The sequence below is a fragment of the Ruditapes philippinarum genome, unplaced genomic scaffold (assembly GCF_026571515.1).
Source record: "Ruditapes philippinarum isolate M1 unplaced genomic scaffold, ASM2657151v2 ctg2829_1_1_1_1, whole genome shotgun sequence".
Lineage (NCBI taxonomy): Eukaryota > Metazoa > Mollusca > Bivalvia > Venerida > Veneridae > Ruditapes > Ruditapes philippinarum.
In genome coordinates, this window is record NW_026858582.1 from 27097 (window position 1) to 49961 (window position 22865).

At 34.4% G+C, this 22865-nt stretch overlaps 1 protein-coding gene across 1 annotated transcript in view; it reads right to left on the reverse strand.

The window, feature by feature from the left end:
• Nucleotides 1-22865, reverse strand: part of LOC132753657 (WD repeat-containing protein 11-like) — a 33626-nt gene that overhangs the window by 3534 nt on the left and 7227 nt on the right. The window contains exons 7-24 of the mRNA XM_060744151.1: nt 21681-21795; nt 20743-20911; nt 19978-20101; nt 18555-18742; nt 16479-16852; nt 15734-15840; nt 14154-14226; nt 13340-13448; nt 12457-12629; nt 11677-11803; nt 11059-11169; nt 5972-6153; nt 4468-4533; nt 3850-3934; nt 2948-3142; nt 2061-2227; nt 1506-1600; nt 506-603 (exon numbers count right to left, since the gene is read on the reverse strand). Of these exons, the coding sequence (XP_060600134.1) occupies nt 506-603; nt 1506-1600; nt 2061-2227; nt 2948-3142; nt 3850-3934; nt 4468-4533; nt 5972-6153; nt 11059-11169; nt 11677-11803; nt 12457-12629; nt 13340-13448; nt 14154-14226; nt 15734-15840; nt 16479-16852; nt 18555-18742; nt 19978-20101; nt 20743-20911; nt 21681-21795 (2558 nt within the window). The remainder of the gene's footprint in view (nt 1-505; nt 604-1505; nt 1601-2060; nt 2228-2947; nt 3143-3849; nt 3935-4467; nt 4534-5971; nt 6154-11058; nt 11170-11676; nt 11804-12456; nt 12630-13339; nt 13449-14153; nt 14227-15733; nt 15841-16478; nt 16853-18554; nt 18743-19977; nt 20102-20742; nt 20912-21680; nt 21796-22865) is intronic.

The following is a 22865-nucleotide window of genomic DNA, read 5'->3' on the forward strand; positions in this document are numbered from 1 at the left end:
GTAAAAAGTTGATCAATTCTACCACGTGTTTTCTGCTTACTAACTCAGCCAATTTTTTTAAGACTACAAATTTACATACATGTACCTTAAAATTACCATACTATTGCTAACATTTTTCATACATTATCATACATAAATCTGTGTGAAAAGATGTATTAGACGTTTTTAAGTTCATTCCATTGGGTGAAAAGGCAAGATTTTAGCATTTTATCATTCAAGTGCCTTGTCCCGTATATACTGGAATACGGTATTTAGTGTGGTGCTCCAATCCTTTTTTTAGTTTCACTCAAAAACAGAACAGTAAAAGAATATTATCATGTTATCAAAAAGACTTTATAAGCATAGTGAAAATTTGATCAATTAAACCACGTGTTTTCTGCTGACTTACTCTGCCATTTTTTTTATAAGACTACAAATTTACATACATGTACCTTAAAATTACCATACTATCACTAACATTTATAAATTATATCTCTGAACCATACAAAACAAAAAATAAATTTACCTTAGCAAGCCATACAGCCAGTTCCCATGCCCCGTATGTTTGTAAATATCTACAGGCATCCATACCTTTATCTATCAAACACAACAACTGTACACCTTCTGTAATACAAGAATAATGGTTATAATAGTGACACACACACACATAGTGTTTAAGACCAACAACTGTCTTGAGATAACAAACAAAACATTTGTTACTGGAGACAAGCATTTTGTTTTCCCAATAGAGTTATTCCAGAATTAAGAACACTTTAAGAAACTCCCAGTCAATGAAGGTGCACAAATAAATTTTAACAGTTACATCTTGAAAATAGACTTGACTACATGCAATCTATTATGAATAGTTGTGCACGGTAAAACTAAAACAGTAAAAGTTTGTTTGTACCTAAAAATCTACATTTGCTGAATTTCAGAAAAAATTTTTTTAAGCATCCTAAGTTAAATTTACCTTAGTCCATACAGCCAGTTCCTCATGCCCGTATGTTTATAAAATCTACAGCATCCATTCTTTATCTATCAAACACACAACTGTACACTTCTTAATACAGAAAATGTTACTTAGTGACACACACATTTGTGTTTAAGACACCACTGTCTGAGATAACCAACATAACATTTTTATGGAGACAGCTTTTTTGCCAATAGACATACATGTATCCAGATTAAGAACACTTTAGAATTCCAGCATGCAGTCTGCACAAACAAGTTTTTAAAAGTTACATTATAGAAAATAGGTCTGATATGCAATCTATCTAATGGTAGTGCCATGATAAACTAAAACGTAAGTTTGTTTGTACCTTGGGATTTGCTTATAAAAACCTTCATTTGCTGGATTTCAGATTAACATCTATTTAAGGATCTTAGTTCACAAATTACTGTTTTTAGAGTCATTAAAACAACACTTTTCCCTATTTCCCTACACCAGAGTTATATGACAAGATTTTCAATGAAACTGTTGTCATTTATTCTATGTCATTTGAAAACTTAGAAACATTAAAACTGACCTAGAAGCTTCCCACTAGCTATGAGATTGGTGGCAACAAGTTTTATCGTACTTTGTGATGCACCTGATGACCTGATACTGGCCACAAGACACGATCTAAACATATATGTCAAATAAACTATACATATATGGCTGTAAAACATGTATTAAATAATCTATCATTTAATAAATGGGAAAAAGAACAAGCAAAATTTAAACCAGAATTGTCTTAATGCCTTATAGACATAATGCACTATTATTACCTGTAACTGATTGAGAAAAAAAGAATACACCTTTGAACATCTTTACTTTTTGGTTTTTATTTTGTTTTTGTTGGGTTTAACATCACACCAACACTGTTAAGGTCATACGGCAAATTTTCAGCTTTACTGATGGAGGAAGAAAACCTGTAAGTAAAACTACAAATGTCTTCACAGGGCATGGATGTCCCAAATGTTTTCCCAGTCTAAACGAGGGACAGCATGACAGCGGGGCAGACTGACAAGGGCAAATATAAATGCCCCCATAAAAAATAGACACAAAAGGTCACAAGTGTGAATATTACAAAACTTCGTACCTGAGACAATCTATGTAATAGTTATCATTGTCAGGTTCCGTCTCCAGTAATAGTTGTACAGATCTGTCCGTCTCTCCCAACATCATATAATTCTCTGAACATTTCTTCGTATGCTCGTATGTCACTCTTTTACTGTCATGAAGTGCTAGTCGGTCTAGTTGATAACGCTGAAAAAAAGTCATTTATATGCTCAGTAAAAAACCTGTCTATACTGACACATGCTGGGACCAGTTCAATAGATCTCTTGGCATAAAACAAAGAAAGACCAAAATACATTGTACATGTACTTAGGAATCATTTAAAAACTGAAATATATTGTACTTCGGAATTTCTCACTTCTCCATTGGAGCATGCACGTCGCTGATAAGGCACAGGGCATGAACAGGAGATTTGAAGAACTTGGGATGGCGAAAATTGAACAAAGTTCAGAACTTGTACATGCCGACCAGCTGCCGATGTCCTGACTAATGCAAAGGGGAGTGGCCCTACTATGTAGGCAGAGACAACGTGGATGGTGTGCTAGGGTACGTAAGCCTCTAGCACAGACAGAGGACTTGTAAGACAGGCCCTTTGCATGGCACCAACAGCCCTATTAAGAGCTACCTCCTTTCATTGTTGTCTCAGGTTACTGTACATTAATGTTCTCATTGACTACCGTACAGTGACCTACTTTTCTGACCTACTACTCAATACTTCATGGAAATTGCATGGAGGTAAATTATCATCACTTTAAGGGCATGACTGGTGACAAGTCCAGGGTTCGTAACAAACAGCGAAAGTTGCTTTTGTGCCTTACAGGGTGGATGGACGCTCATTTGACATAGACTACACACACCTCCCTATGGTTTTAAAGAATAATTTATGAATATTGTATTACATGTACATACCTTGTAGCTATCATTATCACACAAAAAATCAAAACATTTTTCTAATGGCTGGTCCCGCTTATCCTGCCATGCTGACCCCTGACCTTCGTCTCCTTGGATACTAAGGTCAAGAAGGTCATTGATCTCTTTGTGACTAGCATTTGGTGGAATGTACAGGTCCCCACTGTTCTGTTTGACAAAAACACAGCTTGAACTCTGAATAATAAAATATAACAATGTAATATTAATATAGAGTTAGAGAATTTAAATTTAAACAGCATATTCCATATGAAATCTCATGATAATAATTATATTTACAAAATCAAGGATTTCATTTCTCATTCATTCATCAATCTATTTTAATAATAATTTCTGTCAAATAAGATATTTTTGCAAGGCCAAAATTTCGCAAAATCAATATTTTTGACTATTTGGCAAGGTTGATATTTGCAATTTTCTAAATAATTCATATTCATATTGTAGACACTTACATGTATTTTAGCAAAAAAAATCTTTAATTTAGAAATTTGCTAAATTTAATCCCTTGATAAAATCTCTTGATAAAATTTACAATTTTACTGTACTTGAAAATAAATTAATAAAACATAAAATACATTAGACTAATTTTTCTTGATGGGTTACACATAAACAGGATATTATTCAAATTTTTGCAACAACATTTTTACCTTAAGTTTAAACATATTTATTTAAGCACGATTGCAAATCAAGTTCTTGCACATTATATTAATCACTTTCGAGTCTGCTTCCTGTAACCAACCAGTACTGGTGTCATATAAAGAAACATCGTCGTGACCCGAGTAGGGCTCGAACCCAAGATCCCTGGGTTGAGAGGCAGACACCATAAACCACTAGTTCACCACTCCCCTTAAAACATTTAGACTTTAACATGTCTGTTTTCATACCTTACTCATAGCAAGATGCTTTCCAGATCTCATATAGTGGAGAGCTATTGTCCAAAACTTTACTTCAGATTCATCTCCAAATAACCTGAAAATAGGAAACAAAGTTTCCTCTCTTTAGAATAACATAGCTATTAAACCATGAGTCACAAAGCTATTACAGCTGCATGCCTCCAAAAGAGCCAAAATATTTCAAGAAAATCAAACTTGAGAAAAATGCTGTTTTCTAAAAGAAGATATTTTAAGTTTTTTCTTTTGGTTGCCATGGCAACCAGAGTTCTGCTTGGAATTAAATTCTTTGAACAATTTTTCAAGTTAGCTACCAAAGGAAAATTCCTGTGAAGTTTGGATGAAATTGGCTGAGTGGTTTATGAGGAGATGTTGTTTAAATTAAAAGTTTACGGATGGACGGACAATGTACGGACGCCGGAAGAAAAGCGATCACAAAAGCTCACCATGTCAGGTGAGATAAAAACAGAAATATTGTGATGTAAGATTTGAGCTATGACTGTCTTACAATGAAATATGGAAATTCTTCAGATGCAACACATGTCAGCAATGTATATTTTTATTATCAAATGTTGTAAAAGATATGGTATATAAAAGTATAGGATATTTTACCTTGCAGTAAGCAGACATCTTTCTGCTGTTCCAAACCTACAATTTTCAAAGTAGGACGCCAGATCTCTGTAATAAATGAAACAAATATATAAATAGTACCTCATCCAGCTATGCACTTGTTTAAAGCTATGTACTTGTTTAAAGCTATGTACTTGTTTAGAGCTTGTACTTTTTTTAAAGCTATGTACTTTTTTTTAAAGCTATGTACTTGTTTAAAGTTATGTACTTGTTTAAAGTTATGTACCTGTTTAAAGCTATGTACTTGTTTAAAGCTATGTACTTTTTTTGAAGCTATGTACTTTTTTTTAAAGCTATGTACTTGTTTAAAGCTATGTACTTGTTTGAAGCTATTTACTTTTTTGAAACTATGTACCTTTTTTTAAGCTTTGTACTTTTCAAAGCTATGTACTTGTTTAAAGTACTTTTTAAAGCTATGTACTTTTTTAAAGCTATGTACCTTTTTAAAGCTATGTACTTGTTCAAAGCTATGTACTTGTTTAAAGCTATGTACTTGTTTAAAGCTTGTATTTATTTAAGCTATGTACTTTTTTTAAAGCTATGTACTTGTTTAAAGCTATGTACTTTTTTTGAAGCTATGTACTTTTTTTTAAAGCTATGTACTTTCTTAAAACCATGTACTTTTTTTTTTTAAAGCTATGTACTTTTTTAAAGCTATGTACTTTTTAAAGATTCTACCCAACAATGTGAAATATTTCAAAATCATTGGACTATAAAGTTTTTCCACAGTACATTTAGGAACCCTTATAATCTAACTTTATTTCTTCAACTTATTCTTTCTATATAAAGAGAAGTTTATCATTAAGTGGAACTCACTTTAATATAACTTTATTTCTTCAGGTCAATCTGTCTATATAAAGGTAAGCTAAAATCATTTTGGACAAGTTTCAAAACTTAAAATATTGCTTTTGATTAGGTTCAACTCCGCACCACAGTAAAGGTCATTATTATGGCGATTTTCATGCATTACTGGTGGAGGAAGACCTTAGGTGCCCCTCAATGCATTATTACAGGCATAAACGAGCACCTGAGTAGAACCACCAACATTATTTAAGCTAGCTGGATAGCTTCTGCACATGAAAGAATTCAAAAACCCTGGCGAAATTCGAACCCACAGTAGTAAGGGGCAAGTGATTTGAAGTCAACGGCCTTATCCACTCAGCCCTGCCCGTGTCTGATAGTTCCCTTTATTGAAATCAACTAATGTTTAAAAAAGAAACACAAATTTTGAGAAGTTTTAGGCTAAAGAATGAATCAAGAGTAAATGAATTCACATCTTTTGGATTAAAATATGATGGAAAGCCCGCAATTTTCCTTCTTGGAAACCCAGCTTATTCTTTATTTCTATGAAAATCAAATTCAATAATACTTTACCAAAGTAGTTTTCCTTTCCTTAACTTGCAATAAAACCTTAAATTTGAAAGCTTGGTGACCTGTTACAGACTATTATTTTATTAAGCCTCTAAATAAAAACTGAACAACATACACATCTATCAGCTTGAGATTCTTGTTAACACACTTCTGAATGTCTTTATCCTCTTCCCTTAGACCCTGTAACTCTAGCAAGTACTTGTCTGACCAGGCCTGGTGCTGCAGTAAATGTTTCATCAGGAAAGCAGCCTTTGGTGGCATTAAATATGGTGACAGTACATCTTCTGAAATGAGAAAAAACAAGAGGGCCATGATGGCCCTGAGGTCGCTCACCTGTATATAGCCCCCCCCCGGGCCAATTTTTACCCAAGGGCTTTTATTTGTTTATTTGAACAGACTTGGTAGACACCCATAAGAAGATGTTTCATGCTAAACATCTAAGTTCTAGCTCATTGGGTTTTTTAAAAGAAGATTTTTTTAAGTTTTTACTATACACATATAGTTAAAAACAATGACACCCCTGGGGCAGGGCCAGTTTTGACCCCCAGGCTTTTATTTGAACAAACTTTGTAGAAATTTACTAAAAGATGTTTCATGCTTAATATCTAAACTCTAGCTATATGGGTTTTTTCAAAGAAGATTTTTAAGTTTTTGCTATACACAAAAAAGGAAAATCAATGACCCCCGGGGCAGGGCCAATTTTGACCCTGGGGCTTTTATTTGAACAAACTTTGTAGACACTGATTAGAAGATGTTTCATGCTTAATATCTAAACTCTAGCTATATGGGTTTTTTCAAAGATGATTTTTAAGTTTTTGCCATACACATATAAGGAAAATCAATGACCCCCGGGGCGGGGCCAATTTTGACCCCATGGCTTTTATTTGAATAAATTTGGTAGACACCCATTAGAACATGTTTCATGCTAAATATCTTAGCTCTAGCTCTTTGGGTTCTTTAAAAGAAGATTTTTTAAAGTTTTTACTATATGCATATAGGGAAAATCAATGACCCCCTGGGGCGGGGCCAATTTTGACCCAAGGGCTTTTATATGAACAAACTTGGTAGACACTCACTAGAAGATGTTTAATGCCAAATATCTTAGCTCTAGCTTTTTGGGTTCTTTAAAAGAAGATTTTTTTAAGTTTTTACTATATGCATATAGGGAAAATCAATGACCCCCTGGGGCAGGGCCAATTTTGACCCCAGGGCTTTTATTTGAACAAACTCTGTAGACACTCACTAGAAGATGTTTAATGCCAAATATCTTAGCTCTAGCTCTTTGGGTTCTTTAAAAGAAGATTTTTAAAGTTTTTACTATATGCATATAGGGAAAATCTATGACCCCCTGGGGCGGGGCCAATTTTGACCCCAGGGCTTTTATTTGAACAAACTTGGTAGACACTCACTAGAAGATGTTTAATGCCAAATATCTTAACTCTAGCTCTTTGGGTTCTTTAAAAGAAGATTTTTTAAGTTTTTACTATATGCATATAGGGAAAATCAATGACCCCCTGGGGCGGGGCCAATTTTGACCCCAGGGCTTTTATTTGAACAAACTTGGTAGACACTCACTAGAAGATGTTTCATGCCAAATATCTAAGCTCTAGCTCTTAGGGTTGTTTAAAAGAAGATATTTAAAGATTTTTCTTTCGGTTGCCATGGCAACCAGAGTTCTGCATGGAATTAAATTCTTTGAACAATTTTTAAAGGTGACCACCAAAGGAACATTCCTGTGAAGTTTGGATGAAATTGGCTCAGTGGTTTATGAGGAGATGTCATTTAAAGCAAAAGTTTACGGACGGACGGACGCCGGACGAAAAGCGATAACAAAAGCTCACCCTGTCACTTTGTGACAGGTGAGCTAAAAAAATGAAATGTAGATCTACAAAATTATATAAAATATAAAATCATTAGATATTATTACAAGAGGGCCATGATGGCCCTGAGGTCGCTCACCTGTATATAGCCCCCCCCCCCCACACCCATAAGAAGACGTTTCATGCTAAACATCTAAGCTCTAGCTCATTGGGCTTTTTAAAAGAAGATTTTTTTAAGTCTTTACTATACACATATACTTAAAAACAATGACACCCCTGGGGCGGGGCCAGTTTTGACCCCAGGGCTTTTATTTGAACAAACTTTGTAGACACTTACTAGAAGATGTTTCATGCTTAATATCTAAATTCTAGCTATTTGGGTTTTTTCAAAGAAGATTTTAAGTTTTTGCTATACACATATTAGCAAAATCAATGACCCCCGGGGCGGGGCCAATTTTAACCCCAGGGCTTTTATTTGAACAAACTTTGTAGACACTCACTAGAAGATGTTCCATGCTTAATGCTATTTGGGGTTTTTCAAAGAAGACTTTTAATTTTTGCTACACACATATAAGGAAAACCGATGACCCCCGGGGCGGTGCCAATTTTGACCCCAGGGCTTTTATTTGAACAAACTTGGTAAACACCTATTAGAACATGTTTGATGCTAAATATCTTAGCTCTAGCTCTTTGAGTTCTTTAAAAGAAGATTTTTTAAGTTTTTACTATATGCATATAGGGAAAATCAATGACCCCCCTGGGGCAGGGCATTTTGACCCCAGGGCTTTTATTTGAACAAACTTGGTGGACACCCATAAGAAGATGTTTCATGCTAAACATCTAAGCTCTAGCTCATTGGGCTTTTTAAAAGAAGATTTTTTTAAGTTTTTACTATACACATATAGTTAAAAACAATGACACCCCTGGGGCGGGGCCAGTTTTGACCCCAGGGCTTTTATTTGAACAACTTTTGTATACACTTACTAGAAGATGTTTCATGCTTAATATCTAAACTCTAGCTATTGGGTTTTTTCAAATAAGATTTTAAGTTTTTGCTATACACATAAGGGAAAATCAATGACCCCCGGGGCGGGGCCAATTTTGACCCCAGGTCTTTTATTTGAACAAACTTTGTAGACACTCACTAGAAGATGTTTCATGCTTAATATCTAAACTCTAGCTATTTGGATTTTTTCAAAGAAGACTTTTTTAATTTTTGCTATACACATATATAAGGAAAATCAATGACCCCCGGGGCGGGGCCAATTTTGACCCCAGGGCTTTTATTTGAACAAACTTGGTAGACACCTATTAGAACATGTTTGATGCTAAATATCTTAGCTCTAGCTCTTTGAGTTCTTTAAAAGAAGATATTTTAAGTTTTTACTATATGCATATAGGGAAAATCAATGACCCCCTGGGGCGGGGCCAATTTTGACCCCATGGCTTTTATTTGAACAAACTTGGTAGACACTCACTAGAAGATGTTTAATGCCAAATATCTAAGCTCTAGCTCTTAGGGTTTTTTAAAAGAAGATATTTAAAGTTTTTTCTTTCGGTTGCCATGGCAACCAGAGTTCTGCATGGAATTAAATTCTTTGAACAATTTTTAAAGGTGACCACCAAAGGAACATTCCTGTGAAGTTTGGATGAAATTGGCCTTATGGTTTATGAGAAGATGTCATTTAAAGTAAAAGTTTACGGACGACGGACGGACGGACGACAGACGCCAGACGGACGCCGGACGAAAAGCGATCACAAAAGCTCACCCTGTCACTTTGTGACAGGTGAGCTAATAAACTGGGCAAATTTTAATATAAACGCTTAAAAAGTGTTATTTACTGCAGATTCATTGTTCTTCTTTCATGTTGTAAACACAGTTTGACTTAAAGGGACTCCACTGAGGTTCAAAAGTTTAAAAACACAAAATTTGAATTTCTTACATAGATCAGCGTTTAGAAAAAAATTTGGGGAAAAGATTGCTTAGCCCAAAAAAAAGTTAAGTGGGGGCAAACGTTTAAGACCTTTATCAAATAACGTTAGAAATAAATTGTATACAAATCGTATGTTTTTGCTACCCTTTTCTTAGCAAAATACAATTTTCCAATGTTTTTTTATCTTTTATATTTTATTTATAAAACCCAAAAAATTTTACAAGGGATTAAATTTCACTATTTTGACAAATTTAAGATATTCCTGAAAAAAAAAAACAACCCAACATTTTGGTAAGTTTCTGATTATAATTTTTCAAAATTAAATAAAACTGAAAGTAGAAATTCACAAATATTTAACCTTGCCATTTTGTTAAGAAAGTTGATTTTGCTAAAATGTTTTGGCCTCCCAAAAATAAAATGACATTACAGTATAAATACTTTGCTTTAGGTTTAATTTACTAAAAATTTTTTGTCCTAAAATTTTAAAAACCAAATTAATATCCCTTTCTAGCACAAACAATGGGATTTGTTTTTAAAACTAGGCTCTGCCTGTAGACTACTTTTTTTCTTACTTTTTAACCAGTCAATAATATTTGAAACTATGTAGAAAGCTGGCCCTTTCCCCTAAGGGCCCAATCTCTTTTCCGCAAAGCTAAAATTTTAAAACATGATGAATTTTATAAGCAACCTTTTTCCCTTTTATTAAATTCCCCTATGTCTACACCTTCATTGTAAGGATAAGAAAAATTTAAAAATTCCCTCTGCCCGGGGGCAAATTGATTTTTCTTTATCCAAACGATGTGTAGAAAATTTGGGCCCTGAAAAAATTCACGATTTTAAATCATCAAATTTTTTTGAAAAAAGAATGTTTGCAATCAGAAAAGGACTTTTTGGGGTGTTTTTTTTTGCTTGGTTTTGTACATTGAGTTTAAAACATTTTTGGTCATCTCAACCCGGGATTCAGTCTAATAAAACCCGCTTACTGAGATAATTTTTATGTAGTTACAAAATTCTCTACAAGTGACTAAATAATATCCCCAAATGACTTCTGAACAGTCTGCTGTGGGGGAAAAATGCCCTTAAATTTGTGTCAGAGTAAATTTTTAAATGAAGAAATTGGCCTAGCCGGGGACTGAATTATAAAATTTTTGGGTTTTCTTTTAAAAAGCAAACAATAGAATATAAGTAAAAGCTACAGATTAATGAAGTTGCAAAATATAAATGGTAAATTTTATTGATTTTAAGCGCAGGCAAAAGGGATTTTGCTTAAACTGACGAAATGACATAAATTACAATGGATAAATGGGGAAAAAAAAAATAAAAAATATCCTTTTTTTCATGATTTTTTACAATTTTTCTTTTACCCCAAAAAATTTTTGTATGAGAAATTGCTTTGATTGCTGAAAAAAAAAATGTTTAACTAACAACTCAAAATACAATTTTTATAATAACCTTGATGTTTTAGCTTTCAAATCCCACAAACAGAGTTGTCCATCCGCGTCACCAAACGCCAGATAATCTCCCTTCCATGCCAACCATGTGACACTTCCCATACCACTCTATAAATAGACAATATCATGTATAATAATTTACAAATCATTCAATGATTCATCATGTATGTTTCCCCCTTGCATGTTTATCACATAATATGAGCCGCATCACGACAAAACCAACATAGTGCGTTAGCGACCAGCATGGATCCAGACCAGCCTGTTTCTCTACTTGTAATAGGAATGGTAAGCGAACAGCATGGATCCCGATCAGACTGCGCGGATGCGCAGGCTGGTCTGGATCCATGCTGGTAGCAAAGGCATTACGATGGTTTTTTCGTGACGCGGCTCATATGGTATACTTCTTTCAGAGGTGGGGAGCATTCTGATTTGCCCTTGTTCATCAGTCGCAATGTCCTACAATAGATTGACAAAACAGTGGAATGTGTCCAATAATTTAATATTTGGTAACATTTAAAGAAAGGTCATGAAATAATCAACATTTTTAATGATGCAAACCTTGTTATTATATTTCTTTACAAGTTAACGAAATGATATATTTTGAGAATGAGATACCTCTGGTGGTATTTTGGAAGCATCTTGAAAGCTATTGCCCTCCACTAGAAAATGATACAAAGTTCCGTCAGAATCTGTGTATACAAAATGCTCCTTTACTGTTAATTTTCCTGTCACTTTCAGTTCACTGTAACAATACAAGCCATAAAATAATTCATATGCCTTGTGGGAAAAAACAAAACAAAAAACGTTTTAAAGGCCCATTAAGCCTCCAAAGATGTTATTATTTTCATTTCTCAAAAGAATTTTCAGTCTGTTGTCCTGTCACAATTTTGCGAAAAATTATCCATTGGCTTTAGAGCAGAACCATCTATTGCTTTTTGGCAATTAGCATAGTAATACTGATTCAGTATTTTAAATTTTGCTACCTTTATGACCAATTATTTTACAATCAATGCACCTTATATCTAAAATGCCATAATTCCCTTATTAAAAATTACTTAACATATGTTTATCACCTTAAAGTAAACCATTTCTGAGGCATAATGAGCCTTTCATAATTTATTGAATATTGTAATGAATGTTAAATCCATCAATTTATACTGCTAACATACGAAAATATTTATCCTGGTCTGTATTTTGTTGGTTTATCAATTTAGAAATCACTATAGTAACTAGGTTTGAATTTGGGACAGTCCATATGAAAATTAAGGGATTTCCATATCAAAATACAAAGACATAGATCTACAGGCTGATCTGGCTATACACTGTATATTAATAGTAAAGGCTAATCACTTCCAGTTCTTGCAGGTTAAAGGTTAAGCTAGAAATTATTCAAACCTTGAAGCAGTTTCTGTGGATGATGTTGACATATTGTCAGAAGCATTTACTTCCTCTGAATTAGACCCTGTCAATTTTGTTCCACTTCCTGTAACAGGGATTTGTTGTTGTTGTTCTTGTTGAAGCTGAAGCCTCTTCTTCACTGCTTTCAAGCTGTGACTAGGTGACCATTCCTATAAATAACATAAGAAAATCATGTGAGTAGGTGACCATTCCTATAAATAACATAGGAGAATCATGTGACTAGGTGACCATTCCAAGAAATAACATCAAACAATCATGTGAATAGGTCACCATTTCTAGAAATAGCATTAAAAATCATGTGACAAGGTGACCATCAATCATGTGACTAGGTCACATTCTTATCACCAAACAAACATTGAACTATGTGATCATTCCTAGAAATCAAACAATCATGTGACTCGGATTCATTCCTAGAAATCAAACAATCATGTGACTAGGCTTCCATTCCTAGAAATCAAACAATCATGTGACTAGGTGACCATTCCTAGAAATCAAACAATCATGTGACTAGGTGACCATTCTTAGAAATCAAACAATCATGTGACTCAGCTAACATTCCTAGAAATCAAACAATCATGAGACTAGGTGACCATTCCTAGAAACAACATTTAAAATCATGTTACTTGGAGAATACTGCAAAATAATAATCATTCATAGAACACTAATTTTTGTGGGTAAACAACAAAATTTCATTTCCTCTATTGTAATATTATTTTGTGTTACATTATTATTGCAAAAACAAGACAATCCACTAATTCAACAACCCACTAAAATGTCTTTTGTGAAAAAAAAAAACCCAGGAAATTTCATACTTAAGAAATTAAGTGAGTTTACATTATTTATCAAAAATACAACGAACCAGAGCTGTGGCATGTGGAAGAGACTTGGACATTTCTCTCAATATTGTCAATGTTTTCATGTCCCATAATTCCAGAGGTTTATCTTTGAATGTTAAGATGAAATATTGCCTATAAGAAAAACAGAAAAGGTAAATGATATGTAATTCTGCTATAATAGTCAACATTTCTACTGACAAGCTTTAGGAGTGCATAAAAGACTTTTATGGATAAGTCAACTGTTAGCATAAGTATTTCAAAACTGATAGAAGGAGGGAACCAAAATGTTTAAGGAACTCCATTCATGTTTTTGTGACATGACAGGATTGGATATATTTTGATATATAATATCTTTTAACCATTTGATGTAGATCTTGATCAATAACTTGTGTGCAGATTTCAGATCAATAGCTCACACTTTTTTTCCACAATCATCATTTTCATTTGTAATGTGGTCCAAAAATAAACAGTTTTTATGCTTTTACTCAAATCAAGGTAAAACCAGCACTAACAATTGAGTTTCCATTTAATTTCGAGTATATTTATTATCCTTTGTAAATTTTTCCATTTATATAAGTGCCCCAGTTTATCTATGTATGAATTTTTTAAAAAGTTTTTAGGCTTTTGACCTCATTAGCCCTCCTTTAAAATCACTTCAGAAGATTGTCTTATTTATAAGACAATTTCACTCAGTCACTGTCAGTACTACCTTAAAGACTACCACTGTTGGAAGAATAATTAAGATACATTACAATAAATAAAAAAATCACAAATAAAAACAACAGATTTTGACAAAATATAAGTGATGTCAGGCCAGACGGTACAATGGGAACTTACTTCAAGTGTGAAACTCTTAACATCTCTATAGGTGACTCTTGGTCCTTCTGGGTCCTAACTGGAGTTGCCTTCCCTACAAACATAAACAAGTCATATCTCTTAATACTTATACTTATTACATTGCCGAGGCTCACAGGGAAACGGGGCCTGCCCAACTGTCTTGTCTCATTAAATAAAGTATTTACTTACTTACTTGACTGATTTACACATACATTTGTATTTTTTTCTTTTACTTCCAATATATAAAAGGATCACTCTCTACAATATTATTGTACTAAATGTAAAACAATTTCAAATGTTGTATAATTGTTTTTTTGTTTTTTTTTTCATTTTCCAACAATTTTAGCACATCTTGGTCATAATTTGGCAGTCAGTCCAGTTAATCAGCTTTCCTGGATAAGTACCAATTTCTGACTTTCGATCCCAAATAATTTTTGAATCTGCTGTGCAAAACAAATGACCATCAATATTCGATATTAATTGTCATGGAGAAATCACAACTTGCCCAAAGATTGAACAAGTGGCCCAAAGATTGAACAAGTGGCCCCAAGATTACAAATTTGATGCTAAGCTGTAAGGAGTATATAAATTATTTGAGCAGCATCACGACAAAACCAACACAAGAGCCGGTTGAACCGGGTGATGCTCCCTGAATAGGTTTTGGACACAGGAAGGTATACCTCTTGTAGTGTCAGAGTTATGTCACAGACAAAGTTCAAAGTGTAAAAACAACCCATGTTGTTGTGCACGACACATTGTCTCAATATGGTGATCATTTCTGTGAAATAGTTGTAAAATCCGACTTCAAATAACGAAGTTATGGTCCGGACACAATTTTGCTGCAAGGTCATGCTGTGACCTTGACCTTCAAGGTAGCGACCTAAATGTTGCATGCTACACATTGATTCAATATGGTGATCATTGCTGTGAAATAGTTTTAAAATCCGACTTCAAATAATGAAGTTATGGGCCGGACACGATTTTGCTGCAAGGTCATGCTGTGACCTTGACCTTCAAGGAAGCAACCCAAATATTGCTAACGGTGCGTCGTCTCAATATGGTGATCATTTCTGTGAAATGATTTTAAAATCCGACTTCAAATAATGAAGTTATGGACCGGACACGATTTTGCTGCAAGGTCATGCTGTGACCTTGACCTTCAAGGTAGCGACCCAAATGTTGCGCGCAACACATCGTCTCAATATGGTGATCATTTCTTTGAAATATTTTTAAAATCCGACTTCAAATAACAAAGTTATGGGCCGGACACGAATTGGGGACGTACGTACGGACGGACTGACGGACAACCCGACGACTATATGCTCCCCCGAAATTTTTCGGGAAGCGTAATAATGGGTTTGCGACCAGCATGGATCCAGACCAGCCTGCGTGGATGAGCAGTCTGATCAGGATCCATGCTGTTCGCTATCAGTTTCTCTACTTGTTATAGTGAACAGCATGGATCCTAATCAGACTGCGCGGATGCGCAGGCTGGTCTGGATCCATGCTGATTGCAAACCCATTATGTTGGTTTTGTCATGGCGCGGCTCATTTTAATTTAAAGAACATATTCAACGTACCAGATATGATATCCACTAGAAGTATTTCGTTCTTTGTTAAATTAGACGCCCCTGGTTTCAGATACGAGTATGACATGAAACTCTTCAGACTGGCCCATTCTATGCCCCTGAGAATTAGAGATTAGTTAATTTCTTAGTGCAAAAGAATATCAGGAACTTTTCTATTTTCATTATGAGTCAAAATCAGCATATTATATAATGTTATAACAAATGTGGGACGGTCACATAGCAACTTCATGTATGCTTGTTATCAAACACAGAACCAACATGCTTGAATGCTCAACTTGGTTTAAACATTTAAATTTAAACAAAGTCTTGCTACTTCTATTAATCACTTTGAAGTCCGCTTCCTGGAAGAAACCAGTACTGGTATCATATAAAGAAACATGATTGTGACCCAATTATGGCTCAAACTCATGATACCTGGGTTGAGAGGCAGACACCTTAACCACTTGGCCACTGCTCCCCTTAAGCACCTTGTTGTAATAAGATGTAGTTGATCATGATGACAAGCATTTCAAAGGTAAAAATTTAGTAATATTAAAAAGATATGATATTTTAACTGTAAAAAATTATGATGCATAAAATAAAGATATTGACAAGACATGAAAGTCAACACAGAAAAAAAATGTACAGATTTATATATTTGAGATAAAAAAAAACAAAAAACCCACAGGTGCTGTCAAGTACATGGCAATTCTTACTCAAAAGTGTCAAATATACTTAAAATACCCAAACCACTCACTTGACAGAGCTAGTATGCACACTGTATTCCCTTTCTATTTGTCCATTACCAACATTTACAATCTGTACACTACCCAGTTGACTCCCCACTGCCAGCAGGGGTTCGTACATGTTCCAGTTCTTAGTTGTCAGGGGTGGACACATTCTAACTACAGTGATTGTGGAGTTAATACCATTCAGTAAACCAGTCATTAAAAATTTCACAGCAACACCATGACCTTTGACCGCTAACTCATTGTCAGGACTCAGCAACTGTGATTGACCAATCATATCACACAATGCAAATTTAGGGTGTGGCACTGTTTTCTTTCCAGGAAGCTCATTGGCTGAGTCGCCAGGTGTGTACAATGGTGACTTGTTGTTTTTGGAGTCTGGCTGAAAGTCAAAAATGAATGATTAAACCAATATACAATGGCTGTATGAAAATAGCTGAGTAAATTTGCCATAAAATCCTTATTAATCTTATTATCGGTAACTTTTTTTTTTTTCCAATTATGTCAGAATACATGCAATATGCATTACTAAGTCGTGTTTATAAAAGATTAACACTCAATTTAATTTTAAGTGCCAGGTTTCATTCATAATTTATAGAATAAGTACCAAGTAATTGTTGTATGCATGTCTTCAAAGAATTGCTCATATTGGTTAACTGTTTCTGTTTTCATGATGCAATTTCATGTCCTTTTTTAATCAGCCTTTCTTAAACATCCAAGGCATAAACTAACACAAATTTCTTTGAATTATATATAAACAGAAGGGCCATGATGGCCCTGAGTCGCTCACCAGAAACAATTGCTTTTCAGTAAAAGATAAAAGACTACCTAGGAATGCTACAGACAAAGTTTGGGGATCATCCAACAATAAGTTCTGTAGAAGCATACGTTTAAAGGTATTTCTATTTTTAGCTTTAGCAGCCCCTAAAAGAGGCCAATCAATTTAAAATGAGCAAACTTGATAAAACACTACCTAAGAATGCTACAGACAAAATTTGGTGATCATCCATCAATTAGTTCAGTAGGAGATGATGTTCAAAGGTTTTTCTACTTTTAGTTTTAGCAGCCCCTTAAAGGGGCCAATCTAATTATTATGAGCTAACTTGATAGAAGACTAACTAAGAATGCTACAGACAAAGTTTGGTGATCATCCATCACTTAGTTCTGTAGAAGGAGATGATGTTAACAGGTTTTTCTATTTTTAGCTTAAGCGGGCCCTAAAAGAGGCCAAACTTCATAAAACACTACCTAAGAATGCTAAAAAGTTTTGTGATCTTCCATCAATTATTTTAGTAGAAGATGATGCTCAAAGGTTTTTCTATTTTTAGCTTTAGCAGCCCCTAAAAGGGGCCAATCAAATTAATATGAGCAAACTCGATAAAACACTACCTAAGAATGCTACAGACAAAATTTGGTGATCAGCATTACTTAGTTTTGTAGAAGGAGACGTTTAAAGGTATTTCTTTTTTAGTTTTAGAATGCTACAAATAAAGTTTGGAGATCATCCATCTATTAGTTCTGTAGAAGAAGATGTCTAAAGGTTTTTCTATTTATAGCTCTATAGACCCCTAAAAGGGGCCAATCAAAATAAAATGAGCAAATTTGATACAAATTACCTAAGAATGCTACAGACAAATGTTGGTGATCATCCATCATTTAATTTAGTAGTAGAAGAGGTTTAAAGGTTTTTCTATGTTAGGCTCTGTTAACCCGTAAAAGGGGCCAATTGAAATGACATGAGCAACTTTAAGTGTGACTATTACAAGGATACTACAGACCAAATTTGTGATAAATCTGCCCATCAGTTTTAGAGAAGAAGATGATTGTTGAGGCATGACAACTGACACTGGAGTATCCCCCTTTGATACTTATAACTCACCCTGAACCTTCGGTTCTGGTGAGCTAACAAGGCCTTATAGATCAGCATTGAAGAACTCCAAATTCTTAGTCTGATTGAACAAGACATTAACTAAATTGATTCATTCAAGAAATTTCGAAGATACATTTTGTAATTCCTTGACCTTAATACTCTGTAATATTAAATAAATATTTCAGCATTATTGTTAAGAAGTCTAATAAATCACCTGGAAATCAATTGTGTGTAGATCCCAGAATATCAGCCTGCTATCTGACAGTACGAGGGCTAATTTTGCCTCACTGACAGGAGAGTACATGACACCTGCGACCCTGCAATGTCGTGTCATACGTATAGAGTCTGACTGACAGCGAAGATCATATGTTACATCTAATGAAGGACCCTGTGTTAAGTCATCTGAAAATAGAAGAAACATTCTAAAGATTTTAAGATTTCTTGACAATGTTATATATTTCATAACTATTTTCAACAAATAATGTTTTAAAAGGCTTTAAATAAGCTGCTTATATTGTTACTTAGTTTTGTGAAAGTAGACATTTTTGCATCACGACAAAACCAACGTAATGCGCTTGCGACCAGCATGCCTCCAGACCAGCCTGCGCATCCGCACAGTCTGATCAGGATCCATGCTGTTCGCTATCAGTTTCTCTACTTGTTATAGGGTTTGTAAGTGAACAGCATGGATCCTGATCAGACTACCCAGATGCGCAGGCTGGTCTGGATCCATGCTGGTCGCAAACCCATTATGTTGGTTTTGTCGTGACGCGGCTCAAATTATTGGTCATATCTTGACAGAGAGTCCACCTAACCAGCTTTCCTTGATAACTGACCAGTATTTGGGACAATTAATTGACATCACTACTTATCCCGCATGATTTCTGAAACAGCAAGGAGAGACCAATTATTCCCCCAGACTCAATGTTAATATCAATTGTCATACAGAAATCAGAAATTTCATCTTGCCTGAGGAATGGAACAACAGCCCCAGGATTACAAATCAATGCTCTCCCCATTGAGCTAAAAGGGCAGTATGTGAACGTAGACATAAAACTGCATGATTTTATCAAGGAGACCTTCCCTAATACACAACAAACATATTTTGGTATGTAGGAGAATAGTAATGGCCTATCAGCATTGACTTCATTTGCATCATAGTACACGTACAAAAATATTTTTTCTTTGTCTTAAATATGCGAGTTATGGTATATTAGTTAAGTTTATACAAATTTATTTTAGTTTGATTGTGTTGGAAGCTATAGGCTTATTGAAACACTCTCGAATTTGTTCCTGGAACCAACAAGTACTAAGCAATCTATGTAAAGTTTCTTGCTCAAGGAAACAACGGCTTTCCTGCAACAGGGGCAATGGTATTTTGGTATATTACAATGGAATATTACATCGTAAAACTCAAAAAGCAAATTCTAACAAAATGTACTAAGCTTATACAGTACAACCTTTGCAGTGCAATAACCTTTGGTAGTTGAAGATTTTGGTTGTTGCCCAGAGATATTGCTCTAGAGAGGTTAGATCTATTGCAAAGTATTACTCTGAGAAAAAAAATGAAATTGATGTTGTAAAGAGGTAATTGCTTTACAGAGGGGGCCACTCTATAGAGGTTACATTGTACATACCAAATGCTCCAGAACCTTCTGGTGGTAGACTGGTCTGCATGTTGGTTTTACGTCGGATTCTACATGTAATACTACCATTCTCATGAAGACAATATAATACATCACGCTGCTGCATCGGTAACACCTGAAGGAAAAAAGAATCATCATGTTGTGACCTTGACCTTTGATAGGAACATGGACACTTGACACAGTCTTCTTATGATGGTGATGTCTATCATTTTATTTTGAAACCCTATCATGCATGAAAAAGTTATGGACCAGACAAAAAACCCAAATAACATTTTTTAGGCTTTATGACAATGTATGACAAATACAGTTTTTTTCTCTTGAGATCTTATTATTTTCTTCAGATTTAGTTTAAATAGTTTATACATGAACATATTTATTTTAGCTCAATTGCAAAACAAGTTCTTGCAACTTATATTGATCACTTTCCAGTCCACTTCCTGGAACTAACCAGTACTGGTGTCATAAAGAAAAAATGATCATGACCTGAGTAGGGCTCAGACCGACGATAACTGGGTTGAAAGGCAGATTAACCACTATGCCACCACTCCTGCTCTATTGATTTGTTCATAGTAAAATAATCCTAGCCTGTGATAAATACCAAGTAAAAATCTCCACACCAAATAAACAAAGTACGGGAGATTCCTAGACCATGCTCAATTAAGCATCTTTTGAAGACCCAATCTTGTAGTTCAGGGACTTCTAACAAGAAACATGTCATGGAAAAAGTCATTTTCTTTGTAAATGAAGTAAAAGTACCTCCATGAAGGGAGAGCCAGTTCTCTCTGCTGGGATAATTCCGACCGTCTGGTTAATCTCCAGGTCAAGTATGAGAATCTCTCTGGGATACACTAGAACTAAATGGTGCCTACATGACCTCAGGTACATCAACTGTATACATTCATTCAATGCTATATTCTCATCATCTCTGTAAAACAGTGTAAAAACAATAAGCAATATAAATTCAAGATCATCAGTATAACATATCTTTTTCTTAAAATTTGTAGGAGATAATCGGATCTGTAATCCAGGGGTCACAAGTTCAATCCTCGGACGAGGCGTAATTTCTTTGCGACATTTGATCTCAGACACTGAATCTAGTTTTAATTTGTCTCTCAACGCTCTTTAGAAATTTTTTTGGATAAGTCTTTAAGAGAAATTGACTGGAAGATGGTTAAGTGGACCAAAACAAGAGATTTTGACTAAATGTGTGTTAAAAATTTGACGTAAAAATCAAACAAACACAATTTACCCTGACATTGCAAATTTTGCATTCTTTGTATGGTGTTCAAGATACAGTATTTTCCTATTATACTGCAAAATAGAAAATGTCTACCATGCAGTGCCATCTATCAATCATGTTCAACTAAATGTTGCACACATACCAAGTTTTAGTAATAAGCAATAAATGTTGTTGTCCATAAAACTAAATTTGTGTAAATGTTTCTTCCCTAAAGAACCTATTCAGTTTTTAGCAGCAAAAATTTAGCCCCTCCTTTTCTATTATTTACTAGGTCAATAACTGCTCACAAACAGTATCAAAAATCAAACATTGTGTTCTTTTGTGAAATTCAGGTCAACTAATGACTATGTAGCAACTGGATAGATAGCCAGTCAGCAAATTTGCATGAAATTGTAAATACCGGAAATGTCCTTATTTACAACTTGAGTGAACCAGCTTAATATATCAATACTACCTCTTATTTCCCTCTCCAACAAGTATTTTGGTCATTCTTTTAGCAAGCGTTCTTGATGATGATGATGATTGTTTCCTCTCTAGACTTCCTCCAGGGACATCAGTCTTTGTACCACCTATAACACATGTACATATAAATCATGAACACAGAATTATCATTATGCATCATATTTCACCTATAACACATGTACATATAAATCATAAACACAGAGTTATCATTATGCATCATATTTCACCTATAACACATGTACATATCAATCATGAACACAGAGTTATCATTATGCATCTAAATTCACCTGTAGCACATGTACATATTAATCATGAACACAGAGTTATCATTATGCATCATATTTCACCTATAACACATGTACATATCAATCATGAACACAGAGTTATCATTATGCATCTAAATTCACCTGTAGCACATGTACATATCAATCATGAACACAGAGTTATCATTATGCATCTAAATTCACCTATAACACATGAACATATCAATCATGAACACAGAGTTATCATTATGCATCTAAATTCACCTGTAACACATGTACATATCAATCATGAACACAGAGTTATCATTATGCATCTAAATTCACCTGTAACACATGTACATATCAATCATGAACACAGAGTTATCATTATGCATCATAATTCACCTATAACACATGTACATATCAATCATGAACACAGAGTTATCATTATGCATCATATTTCACCTATAACACATGTACATATCAATCATGAACACAGGGTTATCATTATGCATCATATTTCACCTAAAACACATGTACATATAAATCGTGAACACAGAATTATCATAATGCATCATATTTCACCTATAACACATGTACATATAAATCATGAACACAGAGTTATCATTATGCATCTAAATTCACCTGTAGCACATGTACATACATATAAATCATGAACACAGAGTTATCATTATGCATCATATTTCACCTATAACACATGTACATATAAATCATGAACACAGAATTATCATTATGCATCATATTTCACCTATAACACATGTACATATAAATCATTAACACAGACTTCTCATTATGCATCATACTTCACCTATAACACATGTACATATCATTTATCATTATGCATCATATTTCACCTATAACACATGTACATATCAGTTATCATTATGCTTCATATTTCACCTATAACACATGTA